General features: G+C 37.1%; 1 protein-coding gene across 1 annotated transcript; it reads left to right on the plus strand.

Moving 5' to 3' along the window:
• Positions 1–5,795: 5,795 nt before the first annotated feature.
• Positions 5,796–20,393, plus strand: ankrd10b (ankyrin repeat domain 10b). The gene is made up of 6 exons (XM_058612328.1): positions 5,796–6,181; positions 6,930–7,082; positions 8,025–8,116; positions 16,627–16,892; positions 17,696–17,797; positions 19,776–20,393. Exons 1-6 carry the CDS (start codon positions 5,984–5,986, stop codon positions 20,006–20,008), a joined length of 1,044 nt encoding a protein of 347 aa, XP_058468311.1. The 5' UTR covers positions 5,796–5,983; the 3' UTR covers positions 20,009–20,393.
• Positions 20,394–21,223: the final 830 nt, after the last annotated feature.

Consider the following 21,223-nt stretch of genomic DNA (forward strand, 5'->3'; position numbering starts at 1 on the left):
GTAGTGAACAAATACCATCAAACAGAAGAGGAATCACTCTAATGGTCATGGTCATGGATGTCGCCCTATATCACATTATCTGAGCTAAGTCTGCAAAGAAATTGGAAGATGACACATTGTGGTACAGACAAGGAAGTACCGTATATGTTACTGTAAGTAAGTTACAATAAAAACAGCAATCATCAGTCAAATAATCATGTGGGGATTACGATATGCTTCTGGCTATCATCTACAAGACTTGTTTATTATATTTTATGACAGCTTTTATTCTTATTCATCCTATGAGAGTATCTGCTGACTGCCCTCTGGAGTGGTATAATCTGATAACTGCTGACAGCACTGAAGCAACGGTTATTATCGACTTTAACAGCTAAAGACCACTGCGGAGCAGTTTTATTCTCCATGGTGTTAGATTATCGTGTAATTAAATGTAACTGAATGTCATAAAACATTTAATAGACAGGACTTTGACCAAAATGTTGTATCTGTGTAATACAAAACACTAACTCGTCAACTTCTGCATGCAGCAGAAGGCCAAAGGCAAATGATGAGAGTAAATATAGTCGTCGAGTTTCATCTTAAATCTCGTGCTGTTTGCATTTATAACAGATGAGCAGTGAGGTGTTTTGAGCGTAAAGGTTTGCACATGTCACAGAGCAAAATCCACCTGCTGTATAGGAGACAATTATATGCAACTGAAGGTTGACGATAATGCAGGTAAGTGGATCTTGAGTTAATTTTGCTAATGAAAAAGATTGACATTATGACATATTCTCTGAAATAAAGATGTTATACAAACTCGACCACAAATAAGACACTTACCTTATTCTTACTGATTAATACTCTATTCATTGCACATCCTGTTTATGAGTAGCATGGGGGAGATTGTTCAACAACATGAACTGCAGAATTCAATACTCAGAAAGAAGGTTCGGATAAACATGTTTTCAAATGTGGTTACGTGGCTTGGATGGTGAGTGAACTCCTTTGTGGTGTCGCTTTTTATTATCGGCCCATTTTAGCGTGTTGTAGAAAGACCTGTTTTCCCTTTAGGTCAAGCTTGTTCACATTAGTGCTTCGCTGAATGGTTGTGAAATGTTGTAATAGTGTTGAGAAGCGATGCATTATTACTCATCATTATTAGTTTTAACAGAATGTCAGAACTAATAAGCTCCCATGTCACAGATGAAGTGACATGGGAGCTTGTTTCAATTGTAACATGTAAACTGGTCAATCTAAGACTGGGAAAAGATTTACAGCTAGAGGGAGCAGTGGTCACCAGAAGCAGGATTTTTACCTTTGACCTAGATAAAGAAAGGCAGGAAGAGGGAATTATAAGATGCTAGGACTTGTTTCAGCACCTAATGCCTTGGTTTAGTGCATGCTTGAGAAAAGTTGACAGCCACTTGTGTTGTGAGGAAATAAGTAAGAAGTGACTCTCTTCCAGTGCATGTTGGGAATATAAACATGCGTAAACATTCACTTTTAACAACTCAATATCCTAGAGTGAGTGATATTTTTAGTTAGTTGACATTAAAGCAAATTAAACTTTGGCAGTAGGGTTGTCACATTAAAACGAGACATACGTGGTGTTTGCAAAAGACTGTGAGTTTACTGTGATTTAGACTTTTTCCAAAATGTATGGGGAATATGGGCAGAAACAAAAACAAGCAAAAGATATGCACAGTGGGGTGAGATAAATATACATACATATGATGTATATAGTTCTCAGTTATCACACAGAACTGGGCTTAACACTGGCCTTGCACTGTGCATTGTGTTCTTTTGAGACTGTGTTTCACAAAAATCTTGAGCCATAACATTGATAAATGATTGTAAAAGTGATTAAGTGTCTGTTTTCTGGGTGTTTTCCATGATGTAAATTGATGGATTAGTATTTTTCCTATTGTATTTTTTTTTTACAGAAAATATTTTTTAGCCTGTGTCAGTGAAAACTCCACCACTCGGGTCAGTAGTTTATGTCTGATCTGCTCAAACAGACCGAAACTGATAGGACATTCCTGTGCAGATGTGAAGTCAAGGTCAGCTGAAGACAGAGGACCTAGTAACAGCTCCATAAATTCACACTAGAGTGATACATGCAGGAAAGAAAAAAACATGTATATAACTCACCAGAACTGAATATAATTCACCCATGAAGATTAAATAAGTTGTTTTTACATAACTTAGTACTTTGCTCTTCTCTAAAGATTAGTATCGTGACAAAGTGTCTACTTCCTTGACTGTATATGTGATTACGCAAAGAGAGTTCTATGATGTTGTATAATGTCAATGATGTACCATAAACAAATTGCCGTTGGTGACGTGTGTGTTATTTAATCAGCCATGTAAAAAAAAAAACTTTAATCCCCAACTGTGCAATAGGGGATGAAGGCACCAGGAAGGGCAATATCTCAATAAAAACAAACATTATGTTGTGCTTTTCTTCAATACAAAGGTTTATCATGATATTGTAAACTGGGCAAACACATCTCTGCACACAACTCATAATTGATCACATGTTCATTAATCTTTAAAAGCTATCAAAGATTAATCTTCAACTATCTTGCATTTTATTGTCATAATAATAATCCTGGTGTCATTGAAATTAAAAATCTCTATTGCAAGGCAGGCAGCAGTACATTTACTAAATCCCACCACACATCACCCAGTCAAGACTGAGACCCGACATCGCCCTGGTCTCCGAGGCGTCAAGACAACTCATCTTGCTGGAGCTGACAGTGCCCTGGGAGGAAATGATGGAGGAGGCCCATGAGTGAAAGAGGGAAAAATGCCCGGAGCTGGTGGAGGATTGCCGGAGGAACGATGGAGCACCAGGTGTATGCCAGTGGAAGCAGTCTGGGATTTCACTCCCTGAACATGGAGGCAGCAAAGAAAGAGTCCAGATGGTTCTGGTTGAAGAGGGGAGAGCAGTGGGGACAGTAGAATGCCACTCGGACACAGGCCCGGGTCTGATCAGCCTCAGTCGGGTCTCCTGGTGGAGGGTGTCTGTTGTAAGACCCGAAACACCGTATGATCCCAGGAAAGAACACTGATGATGTGTGTGAGGTCATCAGAAGATGTTTCTGAAACTGTACAGGTTTTAGACAGGGTTACATCTATTCAAGCATGCAGCACACGGAATACAATATAAAGCTATATATGTATTAAAATACAAAGAATACAATATAAAAAAATCACATAATCAGAATAAAGTGCAATCAGGCAAAAACAACTACAAACAGATGTTTGAAAGTGTCCAGTGAGACCAAATCCTTCAATTTCAGATCTTAAAGATGGGATGGCAGCAGACCCAAGATGGACGTATAAAAAGAACATACCAGTGTTTTGATCTGCAGAAGACAAGTCAGAGTTTCCAACGCATGCATACAGGAAACAACAATGTGTTATCATGTGATAAACAATATCCAGAGCCAGTGAGCTTTGAGAAGATGCATGTATTTATATATCACATCACCATCACCAGATATGGCAGGACAAAGAAGGTTTACGTGTGATACACACACAGTCTTCTATGTGATAAGGAGTAGGAACAGCAGTGGAAAAGGGGAGGGGTCTGCTTGCCCTTGTGAACTGGCTCCCCCCCCCGTTCAGATCATTTTTTGCATACCATTGTGTCTTGGTAATACTAATTAGTGTCCGAATCCATAAACACTGACCCAGATCTCAGATGTTTAAGAGAGGTGAAGGAAATTACTTTGGGAAAATTGGGTAAAGAGGTATAGGCTCGATGGCTTGCCGGTGAAATGGAGCGTGACATCATCCCGGTGATATTAGAATGACGCACCTCTGAGGTTCATTAACATTCCATTCACTCCAAAGACTTTCCCTCCACTCCAAAGACAGAAAACAGCTCTGGTGAAAAGGGATGATGGTTGGTAGACGGAGCAGGACTTAAAAGGCTCTCCAACACTGTCTCTGCATAGTGAGATACTGAACCTCATTATGGTTTGATAGTATCGATAATTGCTATTTTTAAACCAAAATTTAACGATATGTGCTTTGCAAGAATTACCCACACGTGTCAGTCTATCAGTCTGACATTTATCTAAATTGAATGGGACAGTGGAACATGAACAACTGAATGTTTTTGAGTTAACTACTCAGTAATAATATAGTAAATACTATTTAGCTTTGCCTAAGAAATTGAAATAAAATGTAAATGGGAGTCTTCAAATTTCATATACTACAAATTAAACTGAAAATGCCGTTGTAAAATTCTTGATTGCAGATAACACTGATAGACAGAACTTCCTGTACTTTTTAAGGGAGAGTGGCAGCTGCAGTTTCTCTTCTTCAAGCTATAAGAAATATTTGGGGATGAAAAAAGGATTTGTAAATTCATTAAAAAAAAACACAATATATATCGAATTTCCCCTCCATATCAAAGAGGAATTTATGATTTCAAGCTGCTATATTATTCATCTCCATAGCATTTCAGGGGTCAATACTGAAACATTTTATTCCATTATTATAAAGATTTAGTCACCGATTTGCTGTTTCCATAAACTAGAGAAAGTGGTCACACAGTGTACACTTCTGCCAAGGCCACTCAGTTTCTGTGCATAGATGCCAAATAATTTCTTGAAGCCATAACCTACAAGTGTGGAAACATTCATCAAAATGCATGATCTACTTTTTTAAGTTATGCTGACAGACAAATGCAAAGGAACAATTTATAAGATATTTTCAAAGATCGACTGATAAGATGATTGTTTCTACCCTGTGTTCAGTATAAATCTGAGACAGCTAGTGAACTGACCCCAAGTGGTTTGTAATTAAATGATGTGGATCGTTATTGACCCGTAACTGGTTTGTTATTGCTCCAGAGGGAAATCAACTCTGCGTCATCTGTTAAAAGTGACCCACTATGGTCAATATCACCCTCCAGTGTACAAATAATAATAATTCAGCACATGAATATCTACCCACATTGTTTGCTATTTTGAAAATACATTTTCATTCTTAATGCTTATTTGTAGTCAAAAATCCTTTGAAAAAAATAAATACTATGATACTACTAACATCAAACATAAGAAATGGGGCAGAAACTGTGGTGACACCATCTGTTCACATACATATCTCAGAGCCGTACTGGTGTTTGTACAGTTCTTGTTATATACTCCCATCTTGTGGTAAAGAAAAATCATAGCATAAGAAGTTAATGGTCTATGGTTAATCATTTGGCATCATAACCAAAACAGTGAACCATTACTTAGGCTTTTTAAAAGCAATGTGCAGGACACACCTCTTTGTGTGGGATTTATATTCTGTATTTTTGTTATGCCCTAATGTTAAAATACAAATAAATAATTTAAACCTTAATATGTCAGCAATTAAATCATGTAGATCATAAAATCTTATTATACAATAACAAAAACTTTCATCACAACTCTAATCAACACACACACGTTTTCTCTTTTCCACCTGAAATAAAAGCCTCCGCTTCATCATGCCCAGCATAGTGAAGTGTTGCAGTATGAATAAGAGGGGTCAAAAATCCAGTGACATTGGTTATATTTAATCTACAGAATTTTTCTGTAAAAAAATTAAAAGTAATAATTATGTAATGATCTATATTATATATATTTATTTTTTTATTATTGCAAACTTTAACATGTAATTTTTAAAGGCGGCTCCAGTACTGCCAAATCCCACTAGGCGGCCAAACTACACAGTTTCAATAGTTATACACACTTCCATGCAGTAGGTGGCGGTATGCACTTTTCTTCTTTCTGTTGGTGCGCCTGTAAAAAGAAGAAGGAGAGCAATCGTCTGGAGCTCTTGTGTTGTCAGGCAGAAAGTCTGTCGGCACACCAGCGAGCACCCGGGCGGCGAGTGTCCTGATTCACGGGAACCCCTACTTTCATTTCCATCGACCGGAATCAAACATAAGCTTCTCTATTTTTATCTTTTGTACCGTATTTATCCTCAGCGATATTTTTTGCTCCGTCTTGAAACAATGTCGGTGGGAGTAGAGTCTGGATTCTCGAGTGAGGAGGTTTTGAGCAGCCGTTTTCCTCTCCACCGGGCATGTAGGGATGGAGACGTCGGTGCCTTGTGTTCGCTTCTCCAGTGCTCCTCAAACCCGGCGGACCTCGCTGTGGAGGACACATTCTACGGCTGGACGCCCATACACTGGGCCTCTCACTTTGGGAAGGTAGGCCGCCAGCTCGAGTTTCTATTCCCGTTACATTCACATTACAGTGGTAGTTTGGTTTCCAGACTGAGCGCCAGCGTGAACGCGGGTCTCGGCCATTTCCTGATGTTTACATTTAGCGGAGCGCATGATAGTCTTCACGACGTTAGCTCTCGTCCTACGATAATATGAAGGAAAAACAAACAAATGCGCTGTTGTGCTTGATATATTTTACGCGTATGTGTAATGTGTAATGTTTTGTTAGCTAAAATGTTTGGGCGGGAAACCATTAAGCCTTTCGATAAAACCATGACAAAGAAAATGCAGCGTGCCTTTGCTAACGTTAACGAAGCCAGTGCGTACTCAACCTTTAAACTATAGTAAATATATTCTTCTTAAATATATGTGTGTATATATAACTCTAGTTATTTGAACTTTACATGAAAACACCTCGCAACTTCCATAGTTATCGTAAAACATCAATGACACATTATAACAAACTGTTATTGGCCTTAGCAGTGTTTTGACTAAACTAGGGCTGCTTGATTAAGGTGCGCGCGCGCACATTCATACAAACCGCGTGTATGTGTACGTGTGTAAGAGCAAAGGCTTAATATAACATTGGATGTTTGCCTCAGAATGATTAGCCTCTGGATTATACTTGTCCATACCTGCCCAGCATCTCCGAACACAGCTTAAAATTAGTAAATCACTGCATGTGTGTCTTCATGTGTCTGACTGCCAATTCTTTCTCCTTGTGCGCACACAGTTGGAGTGTGTGTTGCGCCTGGTTCAGGTGGGCTCCGGCGTGAATGCCGTGACCTCCAGGTTTGCACAGACGCCCACTCACATTGCTGCATTTGGGGGCCACCCTGAGTGTTTGTTATGGCTGCTCCAAGCTGGTGCAGATATTAACAGACAGGTATGGCACCTGATGCACACTCAACACGTGCTTGTATACCGCAGAAGTATTATTTAATTTCCATTAGATTTTTTTCCCTGTTGACGGGGTTAGGGTTGCTTTTCTATTGCTTTTATATCCAAATGGAGCCAAACTTCAGATATACACTGACAGAGTAACAAACTGAAGAATAAAAAGAGCAGAATTGTGTGAGAGGTTAAGCTCACACTGATCCCATTAAGAAGAAGCATTCCGACTCAGGGTCACAATCGTGTATTTTAATTGCTTAGCCCTCTTGGCACACTTAACCTATATTCTGATAATGCGTGTCAGTGATTGGATTTTTACTCATTAAGTCCTTGCTTCTTAATATTATGTCCAGAGACTCGGAGACAGGGCTATATTTTATGTCGTGCTGCACTGCAGAGAGAAATTAGTTTAGTAGGTCACACTGACATAACATTTTGTCATCATCATGGAACACATTACCAACGGCTGGCTTTGTATTTGCTATGAACATGTTAAAACACTTGGGGAAATTGTGAGATTTCTCTCTTATGGATTTATAATATTTTGATCTGGCTGTTGTAACAATACAAAAGTGTTAGTTTAGTATATGAGCACCACCCATACTGTAAAGTGGTTAGAGATAACATTGTGTGCTTTTATTTCCACTCTGGGTAATGTGCAGCTGTAAATGTGTGTGTGTGGTGGTGAAGACAGTGTGAAAAGTTTAGGCTCTGCCTTCCAGAGTTACACCCTGTTATTGCTCATGGAGACTATTTTTCTAACCTTTGAAATGTAACAGGAGGCAGTAAGAGGAGGGTAATAAAAAAAAAAAAACGGAAAAATGTCTTTACTTAGTACATGAAAGAGAGGAGTGTTTTGGCTCCTCATAGTATTTTTGTACACAACATAGTCATGGTTTTCCTGTGTGTAACTGCAGCTTTTGTTATCACTCAGGACTATGTGGGCGAGACGCCCATCCACAAGGCTGCTCGTGCGGGCAGTCTAGAGTGTATCAACGCTCTCTTGATTCAGGGAGCGAAAGCTGAGTAAGTCCTGTGATGAGTCCTGCTTTCACAAATTTTTCTATCCTCTGTACTATCCAACTACTTAGTTACACCTTTACAAGAGAGCACCACCAAACTCAAATCAGACAAGACAAGCGACCAAGTTTAGATACTGATTTTTTTAAATGCAGTTTAAAAACTGCTGTTAAAGAAAGTTTGAGTATCTGTGAATTCATTTCTACAAGACTGAGAAAATGTATTAAGGTTCAACACGTATAAACTTCTCAGTACTTTTCAACATTACATTTTTGATACCATGGCTGTCTTGCATGTAGCCAGTAAGAAAGAAGCTGCTTGAATAAATGAATTAAAGTAAATTCATCTTTTATAAATTCAAGCTGTATGTTATACATTATTATGAACATTTCTGGTCATATGGTTAAACAGTGAGCATACATTACACATATTTATACAAAATATCAGATTGTTAAGCATTGATATAATAAACACCTTGTCCTACATGAGAAAATTGTAGAAAGCTCTTATTGAAAGGGAAAGGCATTTTCTTTAGATTGTGACAGTTTTTGTCTCAGGCCTGTTTAAAGACAAAGTTGTCACTGATTGTTCAGTCACTTCAGCTCACGACAGATAGATCATGAGATGTGGCGTTAGAATGTAAAAGCATTGATGGTGCTCTCTTGAAAATGTGACACATTTTGTTATCCTTGAAATTGTTGTTACAACAATTCACATTAAGTTGCCCTCTGTGTGTAATAATGTTAATTACAGATATACTGTCACAGAAAATGATTAACAAGTTAATTTAATGACTTTGATCAAACTAATGTTTATTACCTTTCTGTAGGGAAGGAGACAGCCCTGTTTAATAATAAAGCTCAATCATTAACCCAGAGCGGCTCCTTGGATCTTAACTAGCATCAATAAATCCAGCACCATTATTACTCAAACATGAGGACAACTTAATGTACAATTTAATGAACTGTTTTTAGTCTAGTACACCATATTGCATGACCCCTGTTAAATTTAGAGTGTGTTTTTTTTTTCTTTATTAACATTTGTTTTGGTTAGTGTCTTAAATACACTGCCTGACCAGATGACCAAATGCACACAGTCTTTTTTTATCAGAGCCATTTTACTATTTTGAAGGGCATTATCATATTTTTGTTGCATTAAATGAAATAATATAGTTCATAAATTGTTACATACTTTTATAAGATTAGATTGTGTAGTGTAGTGTTGTGTACAAACAACTAAATAGTGTCTGCAAGATTATAAATGTTATCATGAATGCAACCAGTAACCACCCTGCTTTTATAATTTTTATTCTTACTGCTTTAGAGTGTTTCAATACATAATCTGCCTCAGTTATAATGCTCAGCCACACCTTTGCAGTTAAATGTTATTGTTAGTGTAACTGAGGCATTAATGCAGGTGTAACCCATCTTTCCTGTTTCCTAAATTTAGATATAGGGAAGTAAAACTATTATACTATTGTCTCTCTGTGGGCTATATAAATACAATTGACTTGACTAGTTATAATTTCCCAAATGTCATGCAAGTCATTTAAATTGTTGTATTTAAATAAATTTACCATTTATGAAAGTGTTTTAACATTATACTGTATTTTGTGCTGCTTATATGCCATCATTATTCATTTTAGATTAATTACTCTGACTTTAAAACCATAAAAGATGCTGCACATTTTAATAGAGACATGTAATATCAAATGAGAAATTGACCAACTTCTACTCAGCTTAACTATTAATAAGCTTAATTTGCATTTTCATTTTTTGCAACAAGATTTATGACTTTAATTTTCAGAAATGGTAAGAGAAACCCAAACAACCAAGGGTTTTATAGATTCACTGTTTTTTATGCTTTATACTCATAAATTAGTCATTATTTGACTAGGTTCTATATTATTTTACTCCTACTATATTTGCCTCAAATATTTTCACTGACAAAAAATATGCCATAGTTAAATATGGCTTTGAGTTTTAGATAATAGGCGGCACATGTCATGAGAGAACATTTATTTGTATTTGATAGTAATAAATGAAATCTGACAGTAGTATACTTTACTGTTGGCCTCGGGTTACCTCTGGTTTAAAGAAATGCAAACAATGCCAACACACCTTTTAACAAGTCTCTTCCTCATAGTTTAAGAGACTGCACACCCCACGTAAACTAAATAAAATAAAGTGATTAAAAATGTTCTGGATTATGGTTGATCCACTGGCCAATTTATTTAAATTAGACTTTGAGCCCAGAGTGAGTTATTTTAACTTAATTTTCCACATCTTATTAAGCCCCTGGTTGTTTTGGTTGTTTCAAATGAATGCAATATTTGTGCAGAAAACATTTTAATGAAATGCTTAATTTCTTGATTAAATCATGTAATGTGCATTTGGTTATCAGTTACTGAGTGATGTTTATGATATAAATGATGTGTGATTTCCCCCCTGCAGATTATAGATACTTAATTTAGTTTATTACAAAGTAGCACTTTTTTAAAGTTATGACACAGAAAGGTAGTGGGGCACAACTGGGATTGAAGGAGTGAGGCTCATGACAAAAAAATATTTAAATGTCTGCTACTAATGTTATTTTCATGTGTTCATATTTAGAATCCTATTTATAAACTAAAACATAAACAGCTAAAAATAAGAACATAACTAAATCCCAAAGTCACTTGAGAGGAGATATTCTTTGTACTTGTATGTTATTCAAACTAAAATGAAATAAATGCTTTAATGAATAAATAAACGTTCTTTAATTGTCATAAGAACAGATGAAATTCACTAGGGACTCAAACATTAACAATGATAGAGCAGTTATATACATAATAAATTACAATTGCAGTTTTGCTTGCATATATTTTTCTGGTGAGTCATTCCAGGTTTAAGCCAGTGTCTTATATATTTTCAGTCTGAAACATCTCAGGCACTTGGAGGTGGACTAAGACGTAGGCCTTTACTTTCTTGGAATCTAAGTAATTGAGTTGAAACTCAGTTGTGTACTTCTGTTTACAACTTCTGTCTTTTTTCAAGTTGTCATGAACACTTAAGTCCAAACCTACATGCTTTCCAAGGCCTCTTTTTCTCTGGCCATATTTGTTTCTGGTTTTTGTCATCTCTTGACGGTTTCCAGCTCCCGGTTATTATATAATCTACATCTAAAAAATTCTATCCTGCTGTCCTCAGCAAAAATCTGGAAACTGAACTGTTGTCAATAAAACTGTTGCAACATATTAAATTAAAGTATGTCCCCTCCTGGCAAATAATTTCTTTCCTTCTGTATCTGGCTTATACTGCGGCTGACTCACTGACCAAAATACAAATTCACTATGACAGTTTTTACTAGAAAAATATACTGCCATTTGCAGTTTACATCTCAAAGCGGAGTTTAATGGAGTTAATGTATGTTCATGTTTTCAAATCAAAATCTTACAACCTTGGTAGCAAAAACAGATTTCAGCTCTACAGTGTAGTAGTAGCAATATCCCATTTAATCACTAACATTAAATTTACGGTGTAATTTAAGTATAAACAAGTGACAGTTACAGTGCTAAATTAGTTCACACAGTGCAGACTAAATCTGCAGTGATTGAATCTCATGTCAGAAACAATGGCTACATTCCTGCGCTATTCTCAGGGAGGGAAGAGTTTTACTTCAAGACTGAAGGAAGCAAGTAATGAAGCACAACAGCATTGTGCCAGCAAAGTGAGACGCCTGCAATAGGTTGGATTATGGCAGAAAATGCGAAGGAGTTTCAGAAGTGGATTCTACTGCAAATAAACCTGGACTTTCAGCAGTTATTTATGGGTTAACCGTAGTAAGAGATATCCTAAGCATATGTCACATTGAGGCCTTGATGATATCAAAGATATTCTTAGCTGGGATTTCTCTGTTAAAGTCTCAGCTTGTTGACTCTTATTCTAGGGGTTCTTGATGATACGGCCCTCTCATTGATTCTACTGTTCTCTCTGTCGCCTGATGCCTCCTACTTTGTTCTGTATCCTTGGAACTTCTTTGAAAACACCATGTCACCAGGACTCCTCTGTTTCTATCCGTACTCAGCCGATTGTGTGTGAAAGAAAAAAAGAAAAGCCGAAGTTAGGAAAAATCGTACAAAGTATATTATTATCTGATTTATTAGATGGAACAGTTGCTAGTCAACCGCCTTGCACCATCTGCTACAACACACTCTGTTGGCCAACCAGCTGACTCTGAAGCAAACATAAAAGTGTACACCACAGAAGATTCATTATATGCTAACTGAGAGCTTGTTGAGATCAGAGGCTTGAAACCACTTTTGGACTGCTTGAACTACTGTCCCCCATTCCTGTGGCACATCCAACTTCATACACTCACTTTCTTGAAAACCCTCCACTGCAGATCCCTGGTTCTGGACACAGGGATTAATGTTGCTTATTAAGGCAAGATGAAAGTTTCCTTATCATTAAGTGAAGTCTGTCTTTGTCCTGTTAGATAGTGAGTACAGATTTTGCTTTGAAACAAGAGTATAACATAGCAATTTATTTAGTTGCCTCAGACTGAAACAGTTTTATGCTTACTAAAGAAACGTGTCGCATTTACCCACTTCCTCGTATCACTTCATATAATGCCTGTCAGAAAATATTCCGATGTTGAAAGCGTTGATTCTGGTTCTTGGGTCAAACATAAACATGATGCATACCTAAACGGATAATGTTCTACAACAAAAACAAGCTCAACATCACCTTTCAAATTTTCATTTTTTAAATTGTTTTTAAACAAAGTTTAGATAAATCTGATGTCTTGCAAATGACCAAACTCCAAATGTAATCTAGACCCATCTAAACTGTTACTGTCAAGATAATAAAGAACCAAAATATTGAAAAAACTAAAATGTACTTTTTTGTCATGAGCCTCAAAGCGTTAAGGTGTTCCATTAGAAAGTTAGCAGCAGGTAGGACAGTGTTTACAGGCCGCCGGTGACGTGAGTAGTGCACTGACAGAGGCTTAGAGCAGCTGAGTGAGATGGTTTAGATTCTGCATAGCCTCATGTACTGACCTATCAACTGTTTAATGCTAACTCATCCTGTTGCAATGGTTATTCACTGTCATTTCACTGTACCAAGTATTTTTTATTTATACAAAGAAATGTTTTGTTTTGTATGTCATAGTATTAACCCTATACAGTATCATAGACTGTTTTGACATCTAATCTTTGTCACCTTTTCCTTCATGAAAGTGACAATAAGTGACAAAAAAAGTTTTCTATACTGTTAACAGAACCAGAACCGTACGTCTTAATGTTTTGCAGCCATTGAATTGGAAATGACTTGGTTTTTTCAAGTAATCCTAGAAAGGGGGAGAATAGACACTGCTGAGTCTGCCCCGTTCCCTGGGATAGCCGCACTGTTGTGGCATTGAGTGTTCTCACTATCGCTTCCTATCTACACACTGGCAAACTGTTGAGGTATTTCTTGCGGTGATTGGTTTTAATGCTAGGTTTTTTTATGAATCAAATTTGAAGTTTTAGACCTGCATGCTTTGCTTATTATCCATGATTATTCCTGTATCTAGTCTTTCATTTTGTTTTTATCTTATGATTTGTTTTTGATTTTGTGAACTAACCATAGGAGCCCTTTATATGGACAGGTTTAATCACGTGAGTCCCATATCAACATGTAGCATGATAATAGGCTGCCTCTGGAAGGTTAGATGATAGTTGATAGAGAAGATACATAATGTGTGCTTAGGACGGAAAAGCAAAGCATACCAGGCATTTACAAAGAATTAACGCTTCCTTTTTAAATTTCCATACTTAACCTTGGTTAATGTGTGTTATACTTAGTTATCCATTTTGTTGGATCAATGCAGAGATGTAGATGCCAGGTCTCACTAAAGGAATTACTTATTTTCAGTATATAATATAATTAAATAAGGGAGGTTGCATTTCAGTTGTCATATTAAGGGAATTTAAAATTTAAAAAAAAAAAGTAAAAGAGTAAAATAAAAGTGAGGGAGAAATGTTTGGATTTACAGAGAACAATGAGGGAAATGCAGCTATTGGGAAACCTAAAAACAAGTTAATGCAAGATATACATTTTATTTATTTAATTTAAGCAAGTCACTTATTTGAGGTGGTTTAGCCACTTATGGACATTTTTTTAGTTGATTTGGCTGTTAAAAATCAACATGACAGCAATAACATTCTATAGGATTCTAAAAGGGGAGGGGTGGCTTGGTAAACATCATCAGTGTATAACTTTAAACGATTTTGAAACTGAAGGTAAGGTTTTGGTGGTATTTGATCTGAGGTCAGCACTCAAGGCTACAAATCACCATGTACTACAAACTTTGTGTGGCATTTCACATAGATAATTATGGTGCAGCTGACCATACCTGATTAATGCTTAAAGAATAACATACGGCAGCAAATTCTGTAAACTTGATTTTGCTAACAACATTGTTTTTATTTGATGCCTCTCGGCTCTATACTCTGATTAGGAAACAATTTTTAGATAGAGAAACCTGGGGTTTATTAATATTAAATTGTTGAACTGACTATAGGTTAAAATTGTGGCATTGAAGTAGCAGGATGTATATTCCTGAAAGTGAGACCAACCCATCTACCTTATCACAAAATAGCTTTTAGTGTAAATGTAATCTCCTCTTCAAAAAAACAACAACTTGGAAGCGTTAATTTTGAAGGGGACGGGTAATGTGCAACAAGTTAATGTGTGATTTTTAATTTTATGTTTTCCTTTTGAATCTTCAAGTCTTTATAAAATGTTTTTTTCATGTGCACCAGTTCTTGAAATGTTTCTTTTTTGTTTAGAGAAAAAATGCAGAGCAAGAGCAAGTTCATAGCAAAATGAATGACCAAACGGCAAACAAACAAAATGCTGTCTCAATATGTGGTTGTCAGTGTACATGGATTTAGCAGATTAAAATAAAACAAGAGTAGAATTAACAGTCTAATCTTGTAGTTGCTACCCAGTTCTTATTTAACAAGTATGTAATTTCTTTTCACCACAAATTGCCATTACCTACTTATTAACAGTTGAGTATTAAATAACTGACTGATAGAGCAGTTTTTAATTATAAATACACGCTTGGATGTCAGCCAGGAGCCCTAGTTCTTTGACAAAGACATGGCTATTTGCTCTGCTTTCATTTTGCAGTGTGATGACATTCAGGCACAGAACAAGCACAGTTTTGTTTTGTAACTCGCCAATGGAGACAAGGGAAAATCAGGCATCTATTGTCAAGTGTATTATTCTACTTATCAAGAGCTGCATTTCACAGCAAGAGGAGAAAATGTATCTTCCACTTTATTTACTGAAGCGCCACAGTAACAAAATACAAACTAAAGGGCTCATAGTTGCATAGTGGTTTTAATTGTATTGATAGGATTAGGAATTAATAGTTTTATTGTTCCAGTGGAATCAGTTCTTTAACTAAGAACCATGTACATGTCTGATCATTGAAAACATATGGCACAGCACTGTTTGTTCATTCATTACTGCACTCATAAAAGAAAATCGCCTTATTCCTGCTGCAACTGGCCATGATCAACACAACTGAAAGTGCACCGACTCTTTCTAATTTGAGTTAAGACTGGTTGGACAGCCGCCTCTGACGGTAGCACCGCTGTCTCTTGTTATTCTTTCGTTGTCTTGTTCATTTTTCCTGAAACGAGATGAAGACTTGATGAGGAGACATCTACATTTCTGACGTTCAAAGTCAGCAGTCGATTCTTTATCATTGTCTTTAATAACCACAAGTTCTGTGGTGTTTCTACTGAAGATACACGTCTACTACATCCTGGCCTCATTTTGGATCAAGAAGTTCTGGATCTTGTACTTGTCTGGAGTTCCCCGTGCTTTGTTGTGTTACTTTGTCTTTCAGTGATACTATTCTTTTCACTGTTTCTGTATACATCATCCTTTCATGTGCACAGCACCAGCATCCGCACCTGCTCTCCAAAGCTGAACATATATGGCAAATGTTTATTTTGGTGCCAGATTAGAGAAATCCTTGAACAGTTATCACCGGTGGACATGGGAGATGACGCCGACATTCACTTGCCAAGTCCTCCAAACTGGTGCTTTATCCAAGCTTTTTACATCATCAGTGGAAATGAATTTCCTTCAGCTTAAATCATCCTATCCAGTTTGTCGGCTCGTTTGAGGTCTGGATGCATAACTTTAGTCATGTCTTAATCATGGCCTTTTGCAGCAGTTGATGATTGGCCCATCATTTGGAAAGTCAAGAGTTAAGGTCTGTGGAAGATCCAAATGATCCCAAAGGGATCAGTCGTCATTTCTCATGAAGATGACGAAAAGGGTGTGAGGAAGGGCTATTTTTATACATCTGTTTGTCTGTTCATGTGAATATGTGCTCAAGTGAGTCTGTATGTATGTATGTGTGTGTGTGTGTGTGTGTATGCGTGCTTGAGTGTCTTATTTTGTTGTTTTACTTGTGTAAATCAAAACGTACAGTGTGTGTTTCTAACACTTACTCTTCCCGTTATGCAGTATGAGGAATGCCAGTGGGCTGACTGCTGCTGACCTGGCCCACGCCCAGGGATTCCGGGAGTGCGCTGAGATTCTCTCTAATGCCCAGAACTTCCAACAAAACATGGCTCAGTCCCGTAATGGGGCTTTTCTGAATGGCATGACCCAGAATGGGGGCCACACTTACCCCACCATCCAGGGACGCAGCTTCTCAAATGGCATGCCCAACAGAAAGAGGTCATTCGATGGCATGGAATTAAACCCAGTGAAGAAACCGAGACCTGACGGTAGGTCACGTAGCTGAATCTCTGCATTGTACATTTAGGATTTAATGTCTTAACTGGCTTCTTGAAAAGCAAAATGCTGTAAAGTATGTTCTTGTTGCCCAGGCTTAATTTTAGAGCAATATATGTATCACAAAATGAATGAGTCAATCTCAATTCAGTCTCAATATAAAAAAAGTTCAGTATATATCAGTATAATGTTTACCTTACCTTGTTTAGACATGACTCAGTGTTTTGTTATGAATATTTTGTGGAATCTTTCTTTGTTTCACATGTTTGTACCCTAACCCTAACACACTTTAAACCTCAGTTAACTGGTTTCTTCAACTTTCACTCAGGACATAACCTTAAACTTTGTCTTGATGATGTTTGTGGCCATATCACTCAACCCTATGTGTTTTAGCTAAAACAACTGCAATACTTATCATAATTACTGAATATATATTCAAAGGACAAAAACACGGCATCACAGCACAGACAGTATGACTATGTAGTGTATATACAACTCAAAGTAAAATGTTAGGATGATATTAAATGTAGTTTTATGTATGTATGTATGCTTACATGCTGGCTAAAATAGCCCAGGGTATATAGTGTCCTAGAGTTTATTTGTTGGACATTGAATGTAAGCTGCAAAGTATTTTGTTGAATCTACAGAAAAGTAGGAAGTGCCTTTTAAAAACAGATGTGGGCCTACCATTGTGGTGTAGCATTCAACAGACTGGTTCATTGTACTGTTCACGTGCTTCATGAAGTTAATTGAAGTAATAGTCCAAGCTTTATTTGGTCCTCTCTCCCTTTTGTAGGTCTGGGCATGCCACCACAATATGTGAATGGCCATGGGCCACTGGGTGGTGCCGCAGAGACCCGCATGGAGAGCATGGAGTTGACAGCGACTGTAACCACAGGTGGGCCAGGATCCTTTGCTTTTGGGCTGAATGGGTTTGCACCTCAAGGGCTGGGGCCCATGGATGAGTGTGAAGACCAGGGGGGACAGAACAGGTCAAACCCTGCCACAAAAGAGCTGGAGGTCATCACAGCTGCGTCAATGCAGACTCCATGTCGCTGCACTAACTCTTATGCCTACCTGTAGAGGGCTTGTGTGTGTGTGCGTACGTGTGTGTGTGTAGTTGCACACATTCTGATGTTACTGTTTTTGCAGTGTCTTTTTGGTATCGCTTAGCATTTTTTGCATAAAGGAATACATTTATTTTGATTTGGTGCTAAATGCTAAGCCACATTCAAAGGCTGTATAGCAGTGAGTGTGTTGAATTTCCTAATCTTTCATGTACCCGATTATACCGTGATGGATAAAAGTATTAATATGTTGTTTTGCAGTTATACTTAATGCTTACGTCCAGTTATACATATAATTGTATACTTCATATTTTCTTAGGTTTAGATTCATCCTAGACAAACATTGTTGACATTCTCTTGACACAGTTGCATCACCTGTGCAAAAGAAGGCCGTAATGGAGTGAATTCGTTGAATGTCATCTTTTTAAATTGTGCACTATTTCATGATTGTGTCGGGAAAGGAATGACATTATTGGTCTCCTGGAAATGCTGTCATTGGCCTTGTCTGTTAAATGTCTGTTGTCTGTTAAAAAGCAACAGATAAGAAAAAGTACAACATTCCCCATAGTTAAGTTAAGAGAAGTGGCTAGAGAAGTTCATCATGAATATACAGATGAATTGTAATATGTTATTGTTATTGAAAGGTTTTCTAATCTCTTTTGCCACATGGCTGAGTTTGATTCTTTAGGTATTCGTGTTGTTTAAATGAAGACCTTTACATAAAAGATATGTGCCTACGCACTCTCTCATGTCCCATGATGTTAACTGCCATCTTGCATTCATCAATGCTGTTTTGTATTCATGAATTACTTTATGCCAAAGCATATCCCAACATGAATGTAGCTTGTAAGGTATAAATGCTTCACTGTGCAGCTTTTTTGGTAGTTTTTTAATCTCATGTTTCTCGGCATAGTGGTTCCTAGACTTGGAACTTATTTCCTGTATTCATTTCCGCTGTTTGCTTAATTGATTCTCCAGTTTGGTGAATGTTTATTGTGTGTGCGTTTTTTAAGGAACTAGCAGAGCTTGCACAAATGTATGTTTTAAAATAATACCCAGTCTGATTTTTGAAATTGGCATTTGGGCATTTTACAATCAGTAGTTGCAAATAAAAAAAGTTTGCATGGATTTCCAAACTTTGCAAAAAAAAAAAGCCTTATTTCTTTGGTTATACTAAATACTTATAACATTAACTTACTGTACATTAATTTCAACTTTTATAGGAAGTGATTAAGGGGATTTGTTTCTGTATTTTGTAGCATTGTTTCATGTTAAAGTTGGTGTCTGATTATTTCTCTTTTACATGACAGGTTTGAGTGTATAGTTCAGTTTGGGGCATTTGATGCTCTGTGGTGGGGAGGTTTAGCTTTGTACTTGGTTGTGTGAAATCATTAAATGTTGACACATTTTATAAAGCTCACACACTGGTTTGTCCTTTGTTCTCTTAAACTATTCTCATTTAACTGTCAAACCCAGTTTTCACATTCTGGCATTTTTCAGAATGTGAAGTCAGTTTCACTCACCATATATAGTCTAAATCACTGCTGCATATTTGGTTGGACGGAAGATTTCCCCAGTAGGTTAAATATAGTAGTGGTTAAAGAACTAGGTCACTGTGTCATACAGCACTAACTGTATCTCAGATCAGTATCTGACCTATTCAAAACAAGGTCTCAGCTCAGTGTTTACATAAGACTATGCACAGTGTTTCAGTGTTTTTTGTACATACAGTACTTACAGTACTTTTGTTTTTCCTGCTTCTTACTCATCGAGTATAGATTATTTATCTGCCCTTTGTCTCATTTCTAGTGAAAGATGAAAGACTCAGTGGGGATCTTTGCTCAAATTGTCACAATCAACCACAGTTTCCATTTGGACATGACCCAGCAGCAGAGATCCTCCACGATCAACACATCTACAGTGACTCACCTGAGATCAACTGCACTGCAGGCAGCCAGGTGGAGCATCAGAGGACTGTGAAGGCAGAGCAGTTGTACACTGATGCTCTCATCAGCACCATGCTTCTTTACCACAGATCGTAAATCTTAAAGGAGCGAGCTGACATGTCCTCTTTCCCTTTTTTCCCTCCACACTTAAACCTAAATATACATACATTTGCCTTATTGAAGCCATTAAATTGTTCAGTGTATCATTGACTAATTGAGTTTTTGTTGTAAAAGGCAATGTGTAACTGATAATGTTGATTAAGAAGTAGGTTTTGTATGTTTAGCTTTTTGATATTTGATTAGGCTGTAACTGTATTGGCTCTTGGCATTAAATACAATACAAGTACTGTGCATTGCACTTGAGCCCATGTATTGACATTGTAAAGGTTTGAAATGTTGCTTAATTCTATTGTTGACCAATCCATGTGTACAGATGATTGAAAATATTTCATTTATATGAAATAAACCACCAGCCTTCTAAGCTGCGAATTAGTGATATGTCATTAATGTGGATATATTTTTGGCTGTAGAGACCAGACTTTATCCCAGTCCATATTATTGACAAACTTACTCTAATAAAGGTTTGCTGATAGGGCAGAAACTAAATCAGCCTGAAACGAAAGACCTTATTTTAGAGTTTGAGCCTTTATAGGATGAGAAACAAGTTTTACCTAAAGGAAACTGAGTTAGATCTGAAGGAGACACTGACAAAGACAAAGACACATTAACCATCATGAATAACATGCAAACAATGGAAAATGATTTGAGGTTTATTGGCATTTTGTACCGCACACAAAATTCTTAATAACTGTAAAATAGTCCTTCCTAGTTAAAAATCTGACTTACTAATACAATGCCATTGTTGAACCATTTGTCATAAAATAATGTATTATATACAATATTGCAGTTATTCCAGATATAACATCCCTGTGGAGAGACGTTGTGTTTGCAGAGCAGGGTCCATGCCAACAACAGAACCTGGTGATGGAAGTTTGAATGGGATTTTCTTTAAATATTACATTAACAGAGCAGCATGAAATTTAGACCACCTAAGTGTGAAAAGATGTGATGAGAAATTATCTGGAAAAGTTCCAGATAATAGTAGTGAGCAGAGGTCTACCTTTCAGAGTATTTTCAATTATTGGAGAACAGTTTAAATGGCCTCTGGCCTTTCTATTATTAGTAATATGGACACCAGGGTTGGGAATGGAATGTGACATAATTTCTTACAGGAATATTACAGATTGAAGTTACAGAACATTATCCACTGGCAATAATTCACATTTGTCAAGATTGAGGGAGAGCCCAGCA

The sequence above is a fragment of the Solea solea genome, chromosome 2 (assembly GCF_958295425.1).
Source record: "Solea solea chromosome 2, fSolSol10.1, whole genome shotgun sequence".
In the NCBI taxonomy this organism is placed as follows: domain Eukaryota; kingdom Metazoa; phylum Chordata; class Actinopteri; order Pleuronectiformes; family Soleidae; genus Solea; species Solea solea.